The 16,080-nt window shown below is 38.8% G+C and overlaps 3 protein-coding genes across 7 annotated transcripts in view; 1 reads left to right on the top strand and 2 right to left on the bottom strand.

Moving 5' to 3' along the window:
* tpcn1 (two pore segment channel 1) overlaps positions 1-4,851 on the bottom strand; it is a 16,027-nt gene extending 11,176 nt beyond the window's left edge. The window contains exons 1-2 of one of the 2 annotated variants that reach the window (XM_023294155.3): positions 4,718-4,851; positions 321-451 (exon numbers count right to left, since the gene is read on the bottom strand). In XM_023294155.3, the coding sequence (XP_023149923.1) occupies positions 321-451; positions 4,718-4,808 (222 nt within the window). In that variant the 5' untranslated portion in view covers positions 4,809-4,851. Of the gene's footprint in view, positions 1-320; positions 452-619; positions 2,173-4,717 lie in introns of those variants that run through there. The other variant, XM_023294154.3, reaches the window with a different exon arrangement.
* iqcd (IQ motif containing D) lies at positions 2,063-10,820 on the top strand. Of its 4 annotated transcripts, XM_035940929.2 has the most exons (8): positions 2,063-2,197; positions 2,502-2,576; positions 4,736-4,881; positions 5,090-5,225; positions 7,229-7,796; positions 7,916-8,128; positions 8,227-8,298; positions 9,357-10,820. In XM_035940929.2, exons 4-8 carry the CDS (start codon positions 5,092-5,094, stop codon positions 9,660-9,662), a joined length of 1,293 nt encoding a protein of 430 aa, XP_035796822.2. In that variant the 5' UTR covers positions 2,063-2,197; positions 2,502-2,576; positions 4,736-4,881; positions 5,090-5,091; the 3' UTR covers positions 9,663-10,820. The 4 variants fall into 4 exon arrangements, with proteins under 4 accessions (XP_035796822.2, XP_023149926.2, XP_054867439.1 ...); XM_023294158.3 differs by lacking the exon at positions 2,063-2,197 and having other exon boundaries at positions 2,251-2,576; XM_055011464.1 differs by lacking the exons at positions 2,063-2,197; positions 5,090-5,225 and having other exon boundaries at positions 2,252-2,576.
* On the bottom strand, positions 9,950-16,080 carry cfap73 (cilia and flagella associated protein 73). The gene is made up of 7 exons (XM_023294189.3): positions 15,944-16,080; positions 15,718-15,832; positions 12,275-12,367; positions 12,001-12,192; positions 11,266-11,487; positions 11,024-11,182; positions 9,950-10,929 (listed from the first exon to the last, which is right to left on the bottom strand). Exons 1-7 carry the CDS (start codon positions 15,979-15,981, stop codon positions 10,792-10,794), a joined length of 957 nt encoding a protein of 318 aa, XP_023149957.2. The 5' UTR covers positions 15,982-16,080; the 3' UTR covers positions 9,950-10,791.

Raw genomic sequence — 16,080 nt, 5'->3', positions numbered from 1 at the left:
GTGTTTGCCTCACTGTGTTAATTGTTGGAAGAGTGATTCCTAATGTTATAAGCTCCAAATATGCTTCTCCTGATGTCAAAAGTTAAGTCCATATTTGTGCGTGCCTGCTCTCTTCTTCTTCCTTGTAAATTAACAAGTTTTTCACTTCCTGCAGCTTTAATTATCAAAACAGCCCCTGGAAAGGGTACAAAGTTTTAACATCTACCAGTAATACAGCATAGAGGCCATAATAAAACCATTATGTGATCATGTGCACTCAGAAACAGTTGCTCTGTTCACTCAGCAATTAACAAATGCCACAATCCTCTACTTGTGAATACCTGCAGGTAGATGGCTGCCTCCTGGTAGTTCATCTCCCAGCTTTGTCGCAATGACACATTTTGGGCTCTGTGGTTTTGTGGCCCGGGTGTTGAGATCACAGCATTGTTCACGATGTCATAATTGCCTCCATCTGGAAGAAAGCAGCTAAGTGTCAGTGTGTTAATACAGGCCTTATTTACACGGATAAGGATAAGAAACTGGAACTGAAATGAGGTTGTCCTTCACATAGTATACAGGAGTCACTGTCTCACTCTCTCACACACACAGAAGCATAGTATACAGACGAGTATATGCCTACCAATGCAGGCCAGCTCTACTTGAAGGACATAGGAGGAGATCACTACTGGACTCTCAATATTTGACTGATCTTCATGGGAACCAGCTCCTTGTCCACATGAGCACTCCATCGATCCCTTTGGATTTGTGTGTGCTTCAGCTGTGTGAATGTATTCAGGTCCCTGAAGTCCACAGCACAAGTGTGTGTGTGTGTGTGTGTGTGTGTGTGTTATTCACAGTACGCTGGTCTTGCTCCAGCATCCACACACATCTGCAGATACAGATGGCCAAACATTCCACGAAGGCCCGATGCAAACATCAGAGACAGAGTCACAAGTGGAGTCCCGATGAGATCCTCAGAGATTGGGGAATGAATTGAATATCAAAACGACTCTCTGTTTATGAAGGTTTGTACTCCTTTGACAACCAGTTGCGTATTTGTAAAAACAGGCACCTTCAAGAGAGATACTATCAGGAGAAACAATGAAATGACACTGAAATTACTGACTTAACAGCAGAGGCTGAGCTTTGAACCCAGTGAAACCAGTCAATAAGAAAGTGTTGTGTTTGTACTGATATCACATTGCCTGTTACGCCTCCTCCTTGCCACAGACAGGAAACAGACATGAGACAGACAAACCACAAGAGGAATTAATCTGACGTTATAAAACGGAAAGTGACTAACTTCAAAAGACAGGGAAGACATCTAGATTTCTGATCATGGTAAGAAAGAGCAGGCTATTGTAGGACATAATACAAAATCAGGTAATATCTCTCTTATAAAAAAGTTCTAAATTAACTCAAAAATACAGCCGAAAAAGATGAAATCCAGACCAACTCAGAATTCTAGGATGATCTGCATTTACAGATTCAAGCATGGTCTCTCATAAATATTAATCACAGTTTCTTCCTTGAATAAAAATCCCTCCATGTGTCTCTGTGCAGCTGCATATTTCACTCCTGCGTGAGTCTGTCTGGGTGCCCTTCCCACGTACTGTACATCACATGTTTCTGCTTCAGGCACGACTCCTTGGAATTAAATGTAGCGTAGGCCATATGAGTCTCAGCAATGCAGTCACAGATGTTTTCTGTCCACCATGACAGCGGCAGATTGAGCTCAAGTGTGAAGATCAAATTCCAGTCCAGCGGCAGCCTGTCGGTTATCCTGACAGGCGTCGACCCCGTGTCTGCTGTGTACCATTCTCCAGCCCCTCATTTGTTTGAGAACAATAACATGTTTGGAGCTCCCGGTCAACAACACGGTGAGGTCAGGCTCACAGAGACGCCAACAGACTCAGCAGTCATCATTGTCTCTCCCAGAAAAAATAAAATCAAGTTTTGTGATCATCTGGTTTCCTTACCACCAGCAATGAAACTAAACTCCCCACCTCTATCCAGGCATGTGATTGGTCACTGAGGTCGTATAGCACAGCCTTCCTTCTCAGTCTCCAGGTTCACACTCCCTCTCTTTCAGTAGTCTCCAGCAACTATCAGCAACAACAGGATGATACTTCCCACTTGTGCACCACTCCCAGATATCCTGAGAACAAAACTCCTCTCCTCTTCCTGTTCGCCCCCAGAGCCAGAAAAAAATGATCCGGTAAGCTCACACACACGCAGACACACCTACACACAGGCTGCAGACACTCACACAACACTCACACAACACACACACAACACACACACATGCTGTCCATGAGCACCAGGGAGGGGCTGAGGGGGTGCAGGGTCTGCTGAGCCAGCAGTTTCTCACATGGGTCATTTTGTAGCTTATATGTGAGAGAAGACAAAGGCAGCAGGATTACTATGTTGAGTGGCTGCAAGGACACCCATACATGCTGCAAACACGGACACACACGTGATCCCGGAGTTCGATGGACAATCTCTTCTCTCCGTTAAAACAGTGTGACCTGGATGTGCAGCATGTTTCCAGGCTGATTCGCAACTTACCGGCTTCAGACTGCACAAGTGCAACTATGGTAAGTAGATGAACATTTATTACATATAAATATTCAGCTATAATGCATACAATTTATAGAAAAATACTACGTAGTCCTCTGTAAATACGCTGAATAAAATTAGAAATGCAGCATGCAAATGGTCTTTTCTGGCTCTTGAAAAAAGTTTAACATTTGATTTCTATGTTGTTATGGTTACAAACGAGTTATATTAGCCGGTCATGCACAAAACGTTTTTGAGTTGTTCAAGTGGTGACACATTCCTGAGTTAATCCTCAGTCTCACCAGGTGTGGCTTTAAAGGATAATGATCAGATAGCACCACCTTAAAATTAAGCTTAATTTAAATGACATGATGCCAAAGGCGACAACAGGCTGTTTGTATGTTGGTTGCTGCTTGTCAGGTGTCCACACCTCCACCATTTGTTGTCTAATAAATCTCTCCAGACAACTCTGGATGGGCGTGTCCACTAATGTGATTCTGTTCTCCAAAAACTCGACCAACTTTGCCAAACCTTTCAGGAAAAGTGGGACAACATTATACAAGCAGCACTGACAGCCTCATAAGCTCTTTGTGTCACAACTGTGACACTTTGCCATTCAACTGGTGGACACACTGATGTGATTTCTAGTCTGCAACCTCACTCTCCATGATCCCATTATCATTTCCAATATAGTGCATACTTTGTAGTTTAATTATGTTGTGGAGATGGTGTGTGTTGGAACAGCAAATACTTATTCCTCTATGTTGACTTTCAGCCAAGGTGAAGGTCTATCTCTGTACCACTGACAAAAGTTATTCATGCCTTTACTATCATGCGGTTAGACTATTGTCATTCTTTGTATGTGGTCATAAAGCAGTCGCTCTTAGCTGGTGCCAAATTTGGAGACGAAAAAGAAAGCATCATCATATAACACCAGTTATGACTTCCTGTCTATTTCAGGACTGATTTTTTTAGATTTTCTTGTTTGTTTTTCAGGATTTAAAGTGGATTGGTGCAACACTGTTTAGCAGAATTCTTACATCATCTTTAGAGGACTGAGGTTGACTAATCAGATCCTCCTGGATGTTCTGAGATCTAGGCACAGAAATAGATGCAATCAAGCCTTCGCACTGCCTGCTCCTAATCTCTGGAGATGTTTATCTTTTCATGTAGGAACTGCTCTGGCTTTAGAAACATTTAAGTCACTACTGAAGAAACACCTCCTCTTTTTGGCATACAATCTCAGTAGAGCTTGCTACCTTTACTTGATCCCTTTTTGAGTTGTATCTTTTATTATTTTATTGTACTGTACTCAGATTTGTTTCACTATGTCTTATGGGTTGCTTTTAATCGTACAGCACTTTGGTTCAGATGTTGTTCTTTATGAATGTGCTTTAACGATGGAACATGGAGTCAAATACATACAACAGAAAGGTCACCATACAGGAGAGAATAGCTTGTCAATAAATAAATGAACACCTTTAGGCCTGATGAAAGTAAACATCTCTGCCATTCTGTGCAGAATCCCCCATACATAAATTAACAAGCGTCAGCAACCTATACTCAGGTTCATTTGGTACACATAACTTCTAGAGAGGCATTGACTTAAGTGAGTTAACTTAATGTCATTTTAGAAACTATATTTGGGTCATTACATGAAAAATCAGTTGGTGCCTCCCATCTGATGAATGATTCCCTCTGTCAGAAATCATTTTCTAATATAGGCATATTCTGACACTCACAAAACATAAAACTTGAGCTTGTACTGACTCGAGGCCTTAAAACCACCAGAGAACTACACATGTACACAAGATCTGTTGTTTGCAAGTTTAACTCCATCTTATGCTGATGCCCCGAGCAATATAGCCTGTCTTGAAAATCAGAAAATACAGTGTTTTGTGAACTGGAGATCATGAGCATGTGAAGCTTCTCTGGTGCCATAAGGTCAGTCAGGGAATACACAACATAACCACAAATGAGATACACCTATCAGTACAGTACAATGCAACAGCACAGCTTCCATAATGAACCTTCATAGAGGTAGAGTTATTGTATCTAAAACCATACCATGGAAGTGCCAACACCAAACCAGTTCCCACAATAACGTGCCTAGCTATACAAACACAGTTTACATAGCTCCACTATAGAAGAAGGTGAGGATGTCACAGTAAGGACTCACTCTCGTCTCCTCTTTCAGCCTCCTCGTTCAGCAGACCGCTGTTCGCTTCGTCCCAGGTTAAGATGAGAGGCACATCGTCGTCAGACTCCATACTGGCAGATAAACAGGCTGCAGCCAGCCTCGACTTCCAGCCTTCACTTGGTACGAGCTACTAGCTAAACAAGGTTTGTTCTGCAAACTGCCAGACAGCTGCACATCTCACGGCCACCGACAGGCTACCGTCAGTTGTTTGCTAGCAAACGGACTACTTTAACACTAAGACGATAGCTACATACACATTAAAAGGCATTCAATACATAAACTAGCGCATTTTAAGTAAGGTGAAGCGGACAAAGGGTCAGTTGGTTTCAGATTTGGTCTTTGTCCTGCTAGAGATGACATCTGTCACCGATTCGGCTGCTTCACTGTCACCGAGGCTAACGAGCCGAGACTGTCTGTCTGCGTCCATCACGGCATCGTCACCGGACACCGGGCTTTGTGCTGCGGAACAGACGCTCAGCGCGGTCAGGTAGCATGTAACTGAGAACCATGTACAGCTAATTTAGATCTGGCTTTCCGCAAGCAACACTCCCAAACACCGATGACACTACAAAAGCTCTACAGATGGGGCAGATAGATCAACAAACTTTCACGACACTGAAGCAGTTCACGGCAGGCTGGCCGAATGACTGCAGTCAAATTTCAAAATAAAAGTCAACTGTTAGACGTCAACCCTGTATATTAATTTAAAGCTTCCGCATTCCTGTATTTATTAATTCGTTTAAAAATAAAAAACAACAACCGTATATTTTGTTATTTTTGTATTTATTTATTTATTTATTGCAAAATAAGCTCTGGGCAGTATGAGCCAGTAATAGTTAATTGCTCCGTCATCTGCAGAAGTGGTATCTTAGCAACAGAGAAACACATTTTCTGCCTGAGGCGAGTAAACAGGTATGCAGCTTAGCTAGCTAATAACTTATATCGAAACTAACATAGCTAAAGTAACAACTGAAAGAAATGTTTTTTAAAAATTGACACGGAAGTGGGGTTTTTGTTTTTGTTTTTTGTTGGTTTTGTTTTAAATTTAGCACACAGTTTAATCTAACGGTAACAGCTAATGCTGGGGAGGCTAAATAGCTAAATATGACAAAAGTAATGTTCTCAGTCAGAGAAGACACTATGTTGTAAAATGTAGTTGCACGCGTTAATACAGTGCTTCATATGAGCCAATGAGGCCACAGTACAACTAATTGTTACCAATGGGGACCAGGGCCACCAAAAAATTAATCAAATAGGTTGATATTTAATTTTTCAAATCAATCCGTGATTCATAATTATAATGCAGAACAACACAGACTGGTGTTTGAAGGAAATGCATCACTCCATAAAATGATAATATCCCCATAAAAACATATAAATATGTACTATGTCTCAGAGTTTAGATAAGATTGACACCCGTAATGATGATGATCTATCAGCAGTTGTTACTTTCAGCCATAGAAACATGCTCTGCACGAGTTTGTGTCAGGATGGCACCTGGTGAACTTTTTTGTGTTTAATTTAAAGTAATATACCAATGCAACTTGAGGGCTTCTGATAACATTTTAGCACAAAGTGTGTTTTTACTAGAGCTGTTGTTTAAAGGTTACAAATGCTTATTTTGGAACATTTCGGGAGCACTTGTCAAGTATCAGTCAGCTTTGCAATACCTACAAATACATGTCTTTTGTTTGTGTTTCTACTTATGATGCTTGTAACACACAAGAAAAAAGTTAGGAAATGTAGAATTCCCATATGATACACTTCTTTTTGAACGATGTTTGAAAAAAATGCAAATCACAATGTATAATTATCACAAGTTCTGGGAGGCCAAGATGATCAAAAGTTCAAAACCAAAACAAATTACATTTATAATAAGATAAAAGACATATAAGCAGAAAAAAATCCAATCAGAGAAGCTAAAATTATTTTTTCATTTTTGCTTGATTTTGCTTGATTAAACTGTACTGATTTGTTGATTGTGTTTTATTTGATGTTGACTGACTAAATAATTAACTAAATAATCATATAATATCTGAAACCTAAAGTTGTTTTATGTGCACACACTTTGCTTTGACCTCAGGTGTGTGTTCAGTCTGAAATCAGACAGATGTATTTACACTAGTATATCATGCGGAAACAGTGTCTCTGCATATATTTATTTATTCATAGATAGATAGATAGATAGATAGATAGATAGATAGATAGATAGATAGATAGATAGATAGATAGATAGATAGATAGATAGATAGATAGATAGATAGATAGATAGATAGATAGATAGATAGATAGATAACTACAAGCACAGTTTAATTAATTACAATAGTCACAGCCTAATTTGTTACCAATAGGGGTCAGGACCACCAATGAGTTGAGGAGCACTGGCCATAACAAAAGATACTAGGCATATGCAAAAGCTACTGAAATCAAAGTAAGTCAATGTAGACAACCAAATTTTACTGTGCTGTTTTTTCTATTTCTACCATCCAGTGACAGTATGTCTGCAAAGGGTGCAATAGGTCCGACAAGAACACACTCCAAGTCGGCTGAACTTATCTCAGATGTCCTGGAAAACTGCATCAGTCAAGCTGAGGTTGCAGCAACTTTGTCTGCTGTTCTCCAGTCAAACTGTGTGTCTGGTATCATGAACCAGGAGTTACGTAACGCACTTCAAGAGCACCAGTTGTTAGAAGAAAAACTGGGGAAACTAGAAGATCTCAAGACAGACGGGGAACAAGAGGGAGAAGCCGTGAAAGCAAGGAAACAAGCAAGGGCTCAGCTTGAGAGGAACATCAAGAACTCTTTCAGAGATGTGCTCAGGCTTTGCCAAGCCAATCCAGATGCCATTTCTGGCTTGAGGGCAGAGCTAGGTATTGAAATAGTGGAGAGTGAAAATATACTAATTAGAGAGCTTAAATTGTTTCACAGCAATATGGTTAGAAAGTTGCTGACCAGTCCGGATGAGGAGCTACCGCCTGGGGGCGAAACTCAAAATCTGGAAGAATTCATTTTACTGGAGGAAGAATTAGCTGAAAACATAAAGAAAATAGATGCTCAGGTGAGGAATCACAATGGATAACAAGAGTCTAGTTTGACACATGCATTACTTCCTAAGTTGCTGCTAAACAGATTATTTTCCCATTTCCTATCTTTCCTGTCTTTCTTGTTATAACACAGATTGAAAATGTGATGGAAAGTATAGAAAGTGTTCAGCAAAAGAACAAGGCTCTCGAAGAAGAAATGTCACTTCCCACAGAAAAACAGCGCCAGCCACAGATCAAGACAGCAAGCCTGAAGCAGACCAGTCTACAGGAGGAAATTGATCAACTGAACATTCAGCTCAGCAATTTGATGTTTGAAAACAGACAAGCAGAGAGAATACTCCAAGAGGTTAGTCAAGTGTAACATTAAACTGTAAATGTTTCATATTTTAATCATAGTAACATATTTAGTTTTCATTAATACTCTGTTTTTTTCCTCTTTGGCAGAAAAATGAAAAGGTGGAGATGGAAATTGAATACTTAATCCAAAATTTTGACGAAAAAATAACGGAAACCCAGGTACAAACTCAGATTCAAATGCTAAAAGTTACCGGGAGAAATAACTGAGTACAATGGCAACACGGCCCACTTAGAAGCTTTTTATAGAGCCAGTCCTCCGCAGCTGATCCAGTTTAGTCAATCCAATCTGCTGAGATTAGTAATTTACTATTTTCAGGATACTGTCCTAAAATATTTCTGCATGGATGCTATTAAAGCACCACAGTGCAAGAATTTACACAGTCAGAGAAACCTTAAAATAGACAGAGTAAGGATTATTAATGTTATAGGAATTGTGATTCAGAATTACAGTACTGGACATACAACATACACTTGTGTTCAAAGAAAGTGCAGCACCTTTTGATGTCTGAGTAACTTAAATATACGACAGACACTTTAATATTTTGTGTGTTAAATATTAGTTTTTGTTTGTAATGCTAGTCATTAATGTAATTTGCTTTCAGGAAAAAGGGTTAGAAATGTTAAATTTCTAGAAAATACCCTTCTTTGAACCCCAGTATATGTTGTTTATGTTTGATAGCCCTTGAATGGGAAACTTTTAATTACCACAGATGACTGGAGCAGTGTGAAATTTCATGTAAACACAATACGCTGCAATGTACAATTATTAAAAGTTCTGAGAGCTCATTTGATTTAAAGTCCAAAACCCAAAGACATTTTTTTTTACAAGATTGAAAAGCAGGAGAAAGCACGAGAAATCAGTTAACTGAATAATAATCTAATCTCTAAAATATACAGTTCTTTTTTAACGTTAGGACACCTTGCCATTTCACACATGCGCTTCAGATGTCTCTTCAGTTTGAAATCCAGGCCAGATGCTTTTACACTTCATGTGGTTTCTCCCTTGTAAACTGCACTTGCTTATTAAACTAATTACTCTTTCAAGATTTCAGGATGCTCAATATTGGTGAAATTACCAAGTTAAAATGGGGCCTATCGATGTTTCATAACACCTCAATTTTGTCATTTATTTAACTTGTGTTTTTTCTTCACTATCTACCACCATGTTTCTTTCTCTGTCCCTTCAAAACCATAAATGCCTCGATCACCTGCCTCAGGCCAACCTGGAGATGAATGAAACGAGTTATAGAAAGGAGAAGGAGGATCTGAGGAAGCTGGAGGAACTGTTTTCTGTCCTAGAAGTGGAGTGCAACCAGATCCAGGAGAGGCATCGTCAGGCGGAGGAGAAGAGGCTGAAGGAGATGAAGGAGCTGGAGCTGAAGACCAAAGCAGCTATTATCGTCCAGGCCTGGTGGAGAGGCTACAGTACTCGCAAGGCCATAAAGAACAAGGGCAAAGGCAAGAAGGCCAAAAAAAGCAAAGGCAAGAAGACCAAAAAAAGCAAAGGCAAGAAGACCAAATGAACCGCTGACTAGTGTTGTAGTGCTTCACTCTATCTGTAGAGAAGAAATGTTTTTAGATGATTTATTAAAAGTGCCCACCAAGCAAATAGCATTACACATATCTGTTCAGTGTGGCTACCATTTACATGTTGTTTCTCAATAAAATTGTTACATTTTAAGCCAGTATTTACTATCTCTGTGAACTACAGTAGAATACTTTGCAATGTGTTACGACTTTTGAGAACATTTTGAATGCCCTGCTGATGTAGACTTGGAACAGCCAATAATGAAGAAACAGCAGCATAATGTAACATTTTTATTACTTATATTTTATTATTTCAAACCAACAGACGTTCACACAAGCAGTTTAGACTTCTTCTCAGGACTAAATAGGAGTATCTTCATCTAACTAATTGACATCTCTGAGCCTGTGTTTTGAGTGAGCAACTTTATAATTCTTGTTAGTGATTACTTTAATAACCTCAGTAAATTTCTAGCTTAACTATACTCAGCTTTTAACTGGAAACTGTCCAATCAGCCTACTAAGTTAACACCGAGACTGATTTGTTGCGTCTATGAGTTGCTGTTTCCTTTATTGGCCACAGGGAGGCAGTGCAGACTCCTGTGTTCTGAATTACTACACTACATTGAGTTGGCAGTCATGTGGGCATCAGGAGCTGCAGACTGAAACTCCACCAGTAAAAATATTATAGAAATACAGTATTTACAAAGTTAAAACAGGTCAACACTAATGTTACAAGCACACTGAGAGGCTAAATGAATGTCCTACTGACCTGTAATTAAACTCATTCAGTGTATTAAACTACATTGTTAGGTTTTTAGCATACTTCCCCAATCATAATAAATGTAGGTGCTTAGTTCTAGATAAAAAAAAAAATGAGCATCAGTTATACAGATTATCATGTATATTAAATACTTCTTACTACTGACAGAATATATATACAGTAATTTCAAAGCAGATTCAACTATTGTATGAAACTTTGTCAAGATAAATCAGTCATTGATTGCACATTATTTTAAATTCACTACCTTCGGGTTTGAAGTTTTGTCAATTGTTTTCAGTGCTATTTCAGTGAATTCAGTTTTAATGCGGCATGGAAATTGATATTGAAGTTTTTGTTTTTTATTTTTACTTAAAATGTGGTTTTTTGTATTGAATTTGATGTGATTTTTTGGCCTGATCTTGTTTCTGTCCACCGTTGCGTCTTTGTAAAGGAGTTTGATGTTGTTTCACTATGTTACTGTGGTCCTCGAAGAACCTCTTGACCTACAAAAGAGACAGAAGGGAACAGTGTGTTTTGATGATCATTATCTGTTGCTCTGGCTGTTTGCCGTCATCTCTGCTCTGTGAGGATACATACCTGGTCCAGCTGTTTCTCTGTGTCATTCATATCCACACCTTCCTCTCCTTCGAAACTCCCGCCTGTTGTTTCATAGAGGTTCAGGGTCACCATTTTAATGTGTCCCAGTTTGAGTGTTTTCTTTGCTGCAGTCTCCTGAATGCGGTTCCACCTCCTTTCCTGTGTGAAGATAGGACAACTGAACTTCATTCAGAGGATCTTTAAGCCACATGTGATCTAGCCTTAGCTCTGCTGTCTGTTACCCATGTTAGAGCTTCAGAGTGAGTCTTCTCTAGCTTGGTCTGGAGCTGGGACAGCTGGTTGCTCTGCTGCAGCCGCAGTAAGTTATGCTGGTCCTCCAGCGACAGCAGAGCTTTCCTCTGCTGGTCGACCTGTTCTTGTGCCTTGTTCTCCCTCTGATAGAGCTGCTGTCTGAAGTGGAGAAGACTCTCTAAATGACCATTGAGTGCCTCAACATGTTCAAACTGTAACACAGAATCAAACACACACACACTTTAAGGGTGTAGCCCCCAAAATAACATCACCATCTACTCAAAACATGTCAGAGTTTCCACAGTGTTTTTGTAGAGACGATCCACCTCGCCTGAAAGCCTGAAGACCAACCCTTCTAACGTTATCAGTACAATTATTGCACTGTTCTGATATAAAACATTAACCTATAGGGAGAAGGAGCAAGATTTATTATTTCAAACAGCTATGTGTATATAGTTGAGGAGTGTTTCTACTGTTTAAGCCATCACCAAGATGAGACAACATTTAGGGTAGCCTACCATTACAATTGAACAATTTCTTGGGGTCAGAATGAACTTTAGACTGTCAGAACAATTTTCCATTTGTAATAGTTGACGTTTCAAAAAGGTTTGCAAATGATAGGTGATTTAGTCAATGCATTAATGTATTTTATGACACCTGTCTCATAAATAAATTTGGATTCTTTTATGTTTCTTGCCATGTATAACAAAAAAAACTTGTTGTACCTTAGTTTTTTCACACACTCGCACCATGAATTGCCTGTAAACATGGTGTCTGTGCACCTGACGCTGTAACTCCTGTTTCCTCTCATTCACTTCAGCACACTCCTCCTTTAGTCTTTTTATCTCTGCCTCCTTTTGAAGCCCTTCTTTCCTCTCCCTCTCTGCTTTCTTGGCAGTTTGATCAGCATCTTCATCCTAGATAGAAATCGACAGCATTAGTTAGTTTGTTGCTGCAGACCAGTACAGGAGTCGTGTGTGAAACTGCTTCTGATTGTACCTTGAGAAACGCATCAAAGCTTAAGTGTAACTTCTGCACTTCCTTAATCTTCTTGTGCAGCTCATCTATGCGTTCTTCCAAACTCTCCAACACCTATTAAAAAAAAAAATCACACAAAGCGATAAAAAATGTTAATTAATTGGGAATGTTTGTGATGCATGGAGTTTCAGGACAGAAAGTATTAAACAGAGGTGGAAGGTAGCTAAGTATATTTACTCCGAATATCTTAACACTACATTTAAAAGGTAAATATGTACATGAACAGCTGTTAAAATGCTCTGCTGTAAACACAAAGTTAATCAATTTAATAATTCTGTAAGTTACTTGCAAAAAGATCTGGTGCCTTTCTTTGTACTCATTTGAATAGTTTCCATTTATTATTAATAAAATTGAGTTTTAGGCTATTAAACCAACACTGTTATGCTGTCACTTTTAGTTGTGTAACTGTGATGTTACCATTGTGTGAATTTTTTCAAATCAAACAATCAGTTCATATATAAAATAATCAGCAGAACAATCCAATATGAAAGTAATTCTTAGATGCAGTTCTGTAGAAACTAGCTTAAAATAGGCTCCATTTTAGCCAGCTAAAATGCAGTTTACATAAGTAATATTAATCTAAAAATGTAATATATTAACTCAGCGTGCACTTTATTGGGAACACCACACTGATTCTGGACTGGGCCTCCCTGTGCTCTCAAACAACCACAGTCTTTGTTGGCATGGATTTCACAAATTCTGGGAAATGTTCCTTTGACTTTCTGCTCCATGTTGACATGATTACATTACATCATTTCTGCTTATTTGTCAGCTGCACGTTTATGCTGAGAATCTCCTGATCTACCACATCTCAAATGGATTCAGATCGGGTTACAGTGGAATCCACTGAAACACAACAATCTCATTATCGCGCTCATGAAACAAGTTTTCGATGACTTTTGCTCTGTAACACGATGCACTGTCATGTTGGAAGAAATCAATAGAAGGGTAAATTGTGGCTTTAAATGGATGCATGGGATCAGCAACAGTACTTAGATATATAATTATTCAAACCATGACTGATGGTATAAAGGAGCCCAAAGTGTGCAAAGAAAACATTCCCAACACCATTACACCAGCAGCAGCAGCAACCTGAACTGTTGACACAAGGCAGACTGGGTCCATGGATTCATGCCGTTGAAGCCACAATCTGCCTCAAGGTTCAACATGTTCTTCATTCTCTGATGCTTTTCCTTCTCACCACATTTGTAAGAGTAAGAGTTAACTTTCTCTGCTTCAACCAGTCTGATTCCTCCCCTTGGACCTCTCCCATTAACTTCAGTTGTTTTTATCCAAATGACTGCTGCTCACTGGATGTTTTGGTTTTTAGCGTCATTTTCAGTAAAAAAAATTGTGTGAAAATCACAGAAGATCAACAGTTTCAGAAACACTCAAACCAGCCCGTCAAGCACCAACAGTCATGACACATTCAAAGTTACTGAGATCAGGTTTTTCCCAGTTTTCATGTTTGAAGTGAACATCAATGGAAGCTCATATATCTGCATGATTTTATGCACTGCTGCTGCATGATTAGATAACTGGATAATTGGATAAATGATGTGTATTGATGTTTCTAAATAAAGTGTCCATGTGATGACCTTAATAATTCATCAGTAACAAGGCTGATGTGAGTGCTTTTAATTTTAATAATATAAATAAATTTGGTCATACTGACATCGTTCTGCTTCAGGCAAAACACTACAGCAGTAAATATGTTTTTTATGCACCGGTCAGTTTTAAGAGTTTGGAATTTTTTTCACACTAGTTGAAAGAAAACATCCAAAGGACAGATTTAGGTGTATTTTTTACTACACTTTTGACAATTAAGCAATTAACACATATTTATTAGAACTTGTTAATATTGTTTATTCTTCATAGAATAAAAACTTATTTACTTATTTAAACTTGAACTGAGACACAAAAAATAATTGCCTTTATGTCAACTGGGGAGGTTTCATAGTTACAGCTATTAAAGATATTTAATTTTTACCATAAACAATGCTTTCTAATAAATAAATAAATAAATATGAAATAAAATACAATAAAATAAAATAATAGGAGGAATTTTCTCAAATTCTGAGCCAGAAACTTCAGTAGCACTTACACCATATGTCCTATTACTATCTATATCTATATATACAGGTATAACCTGATCTATAAAACGTTGTATTTTTAAATACACTGCAAAAATGTATTTTTGGGGTTCTGTTGGTTGTATTTTATGATTTATGAAGTGATCAACAGAGATATCCAGAATCCCTTCTGTAAAAACCTCAGACAAATATCAACAAAATGAAACATAGCTGGCTTCATCCAATTTCAGATTTCTGGGAGTTAATCCAAATTAAGGCATTTTAAGACAATATTTGTAATATTTGGATATTTAAACTTAGCATTTCAGAAAACTTGTCAGGCAAAAAAATAAATAAGAAATCATTGCATTATTGTAAGCAATTGACTAGGCCAGTGTCATATTGTCTACATTAGATTAGACTGGATTAGAATAAACTTTATTGTCATTGCACAGCGTACAATTATTCATACGATGACACGCAATTTAACACCTAATTAGTGGTTCTAAAGAATCAACTGCAATGTAATGTAAATAAGTAGAATATCCTAACCATCAACTGTCATGGACTCTACTGGAACCTCCTAACCCCACTTCCCCTCCTGCTCCTCCCACAAACCAGCTCAGTCTCCACCTGTCAGCGGTTCCCGCCATTGCACAGTCTCCTCCCACACACACTCCCACTGCATCACCTGCCAGCCAATCAGATCGCCTACCTGTTCACTCCGCCACATCTGGGACTCACCTACCCCCCACACCCTGTTTATATACTAGTCACATTACTAAACTGCTCGTTGCTGCCGGATCGTTGTTTGTGCTTTTATCTGTTGTTTGTATTGTCTGTTGTGGATTTTAACCCATGCCTGCTTCTACGTTTTGGATCTCTGTCCGATGATTTAGTGCAATGTGTGTAAGTATGCAACATAAATGAATGCACATATATGAATAACAGAATGAAAAGAGTGGTATGAACACACTAAATATATAAATGAAATAGGTTATGGGCGATATAGGTGTGCTAGATATATACTGATATAAAGATAGATAAATGTAAATATAGGGATAAATATAGGGGGAAATTACGGTATAAACAGTGGATAAAAGAGGCAAGATATATGAATAAAACTGTGTTATTTACTAGTTAAAAAAATCATCCTATTGGCCTTAAATAATATTTTTAATGCAGGTCTTTAAAACGAGTATTTCCACATTGTGGTATTTCCACTTTTAAAGTTTTTGAGCGCTCCTTCCACGAAGACAGAGCTATCGCGAGAAGTAACGTGACAAACTCCGAGACATCGCGATAAAAAAAAACAACTATTTAATTCTGTACCTGTTTGCGCTCCTTATACTTCACCCTGAGCTCTTCTGTCTCTCTTTCTTTACTCTGCAGTTCAAACAGGACGCAGCTCCAGTCTCGTCCTCCCGCCACCCCGACAGTCGGCAGCCTGTTCACACACAAACAAACATAGCAGAAACCTATTAGCATTGATCGGCCAGATTGACTTTGGCTGAGCTTCACACGCTCCAACAGAGAGAACAAATCCGCAGAAACTCACTCTGAAAGCTGCTCCCCACGCGTGGACTCCCAGCTCATGACTCTCTGTTGTCTTTGGTAATTTTCAGACACAATATCCTTCAGTTTCACTGTCCTTAATATTAGTTCTCCGCGTTTCTCATAGAGCAGCTCCGGCGT

This window comes from Amphiprion ocellaris, chromosome 6 (assembly GCF_022539595.1).
Source record: "Amphiprion ocellaris isolate individual 3 ecotype Okinawa chromosome 6, ASM2253959v1, whole genome shotgun sequence".
Classification (NCBI taxonomy): domain Eukaryota; kingdom Metazoa; phylum Chordata; class Actinopteri; family Pomacentridae; genus Amphiprion; species Amphiprion ocellaris.
This window is presented reverse-complemented; position numbering and strand designations above follow the sequence as displayed.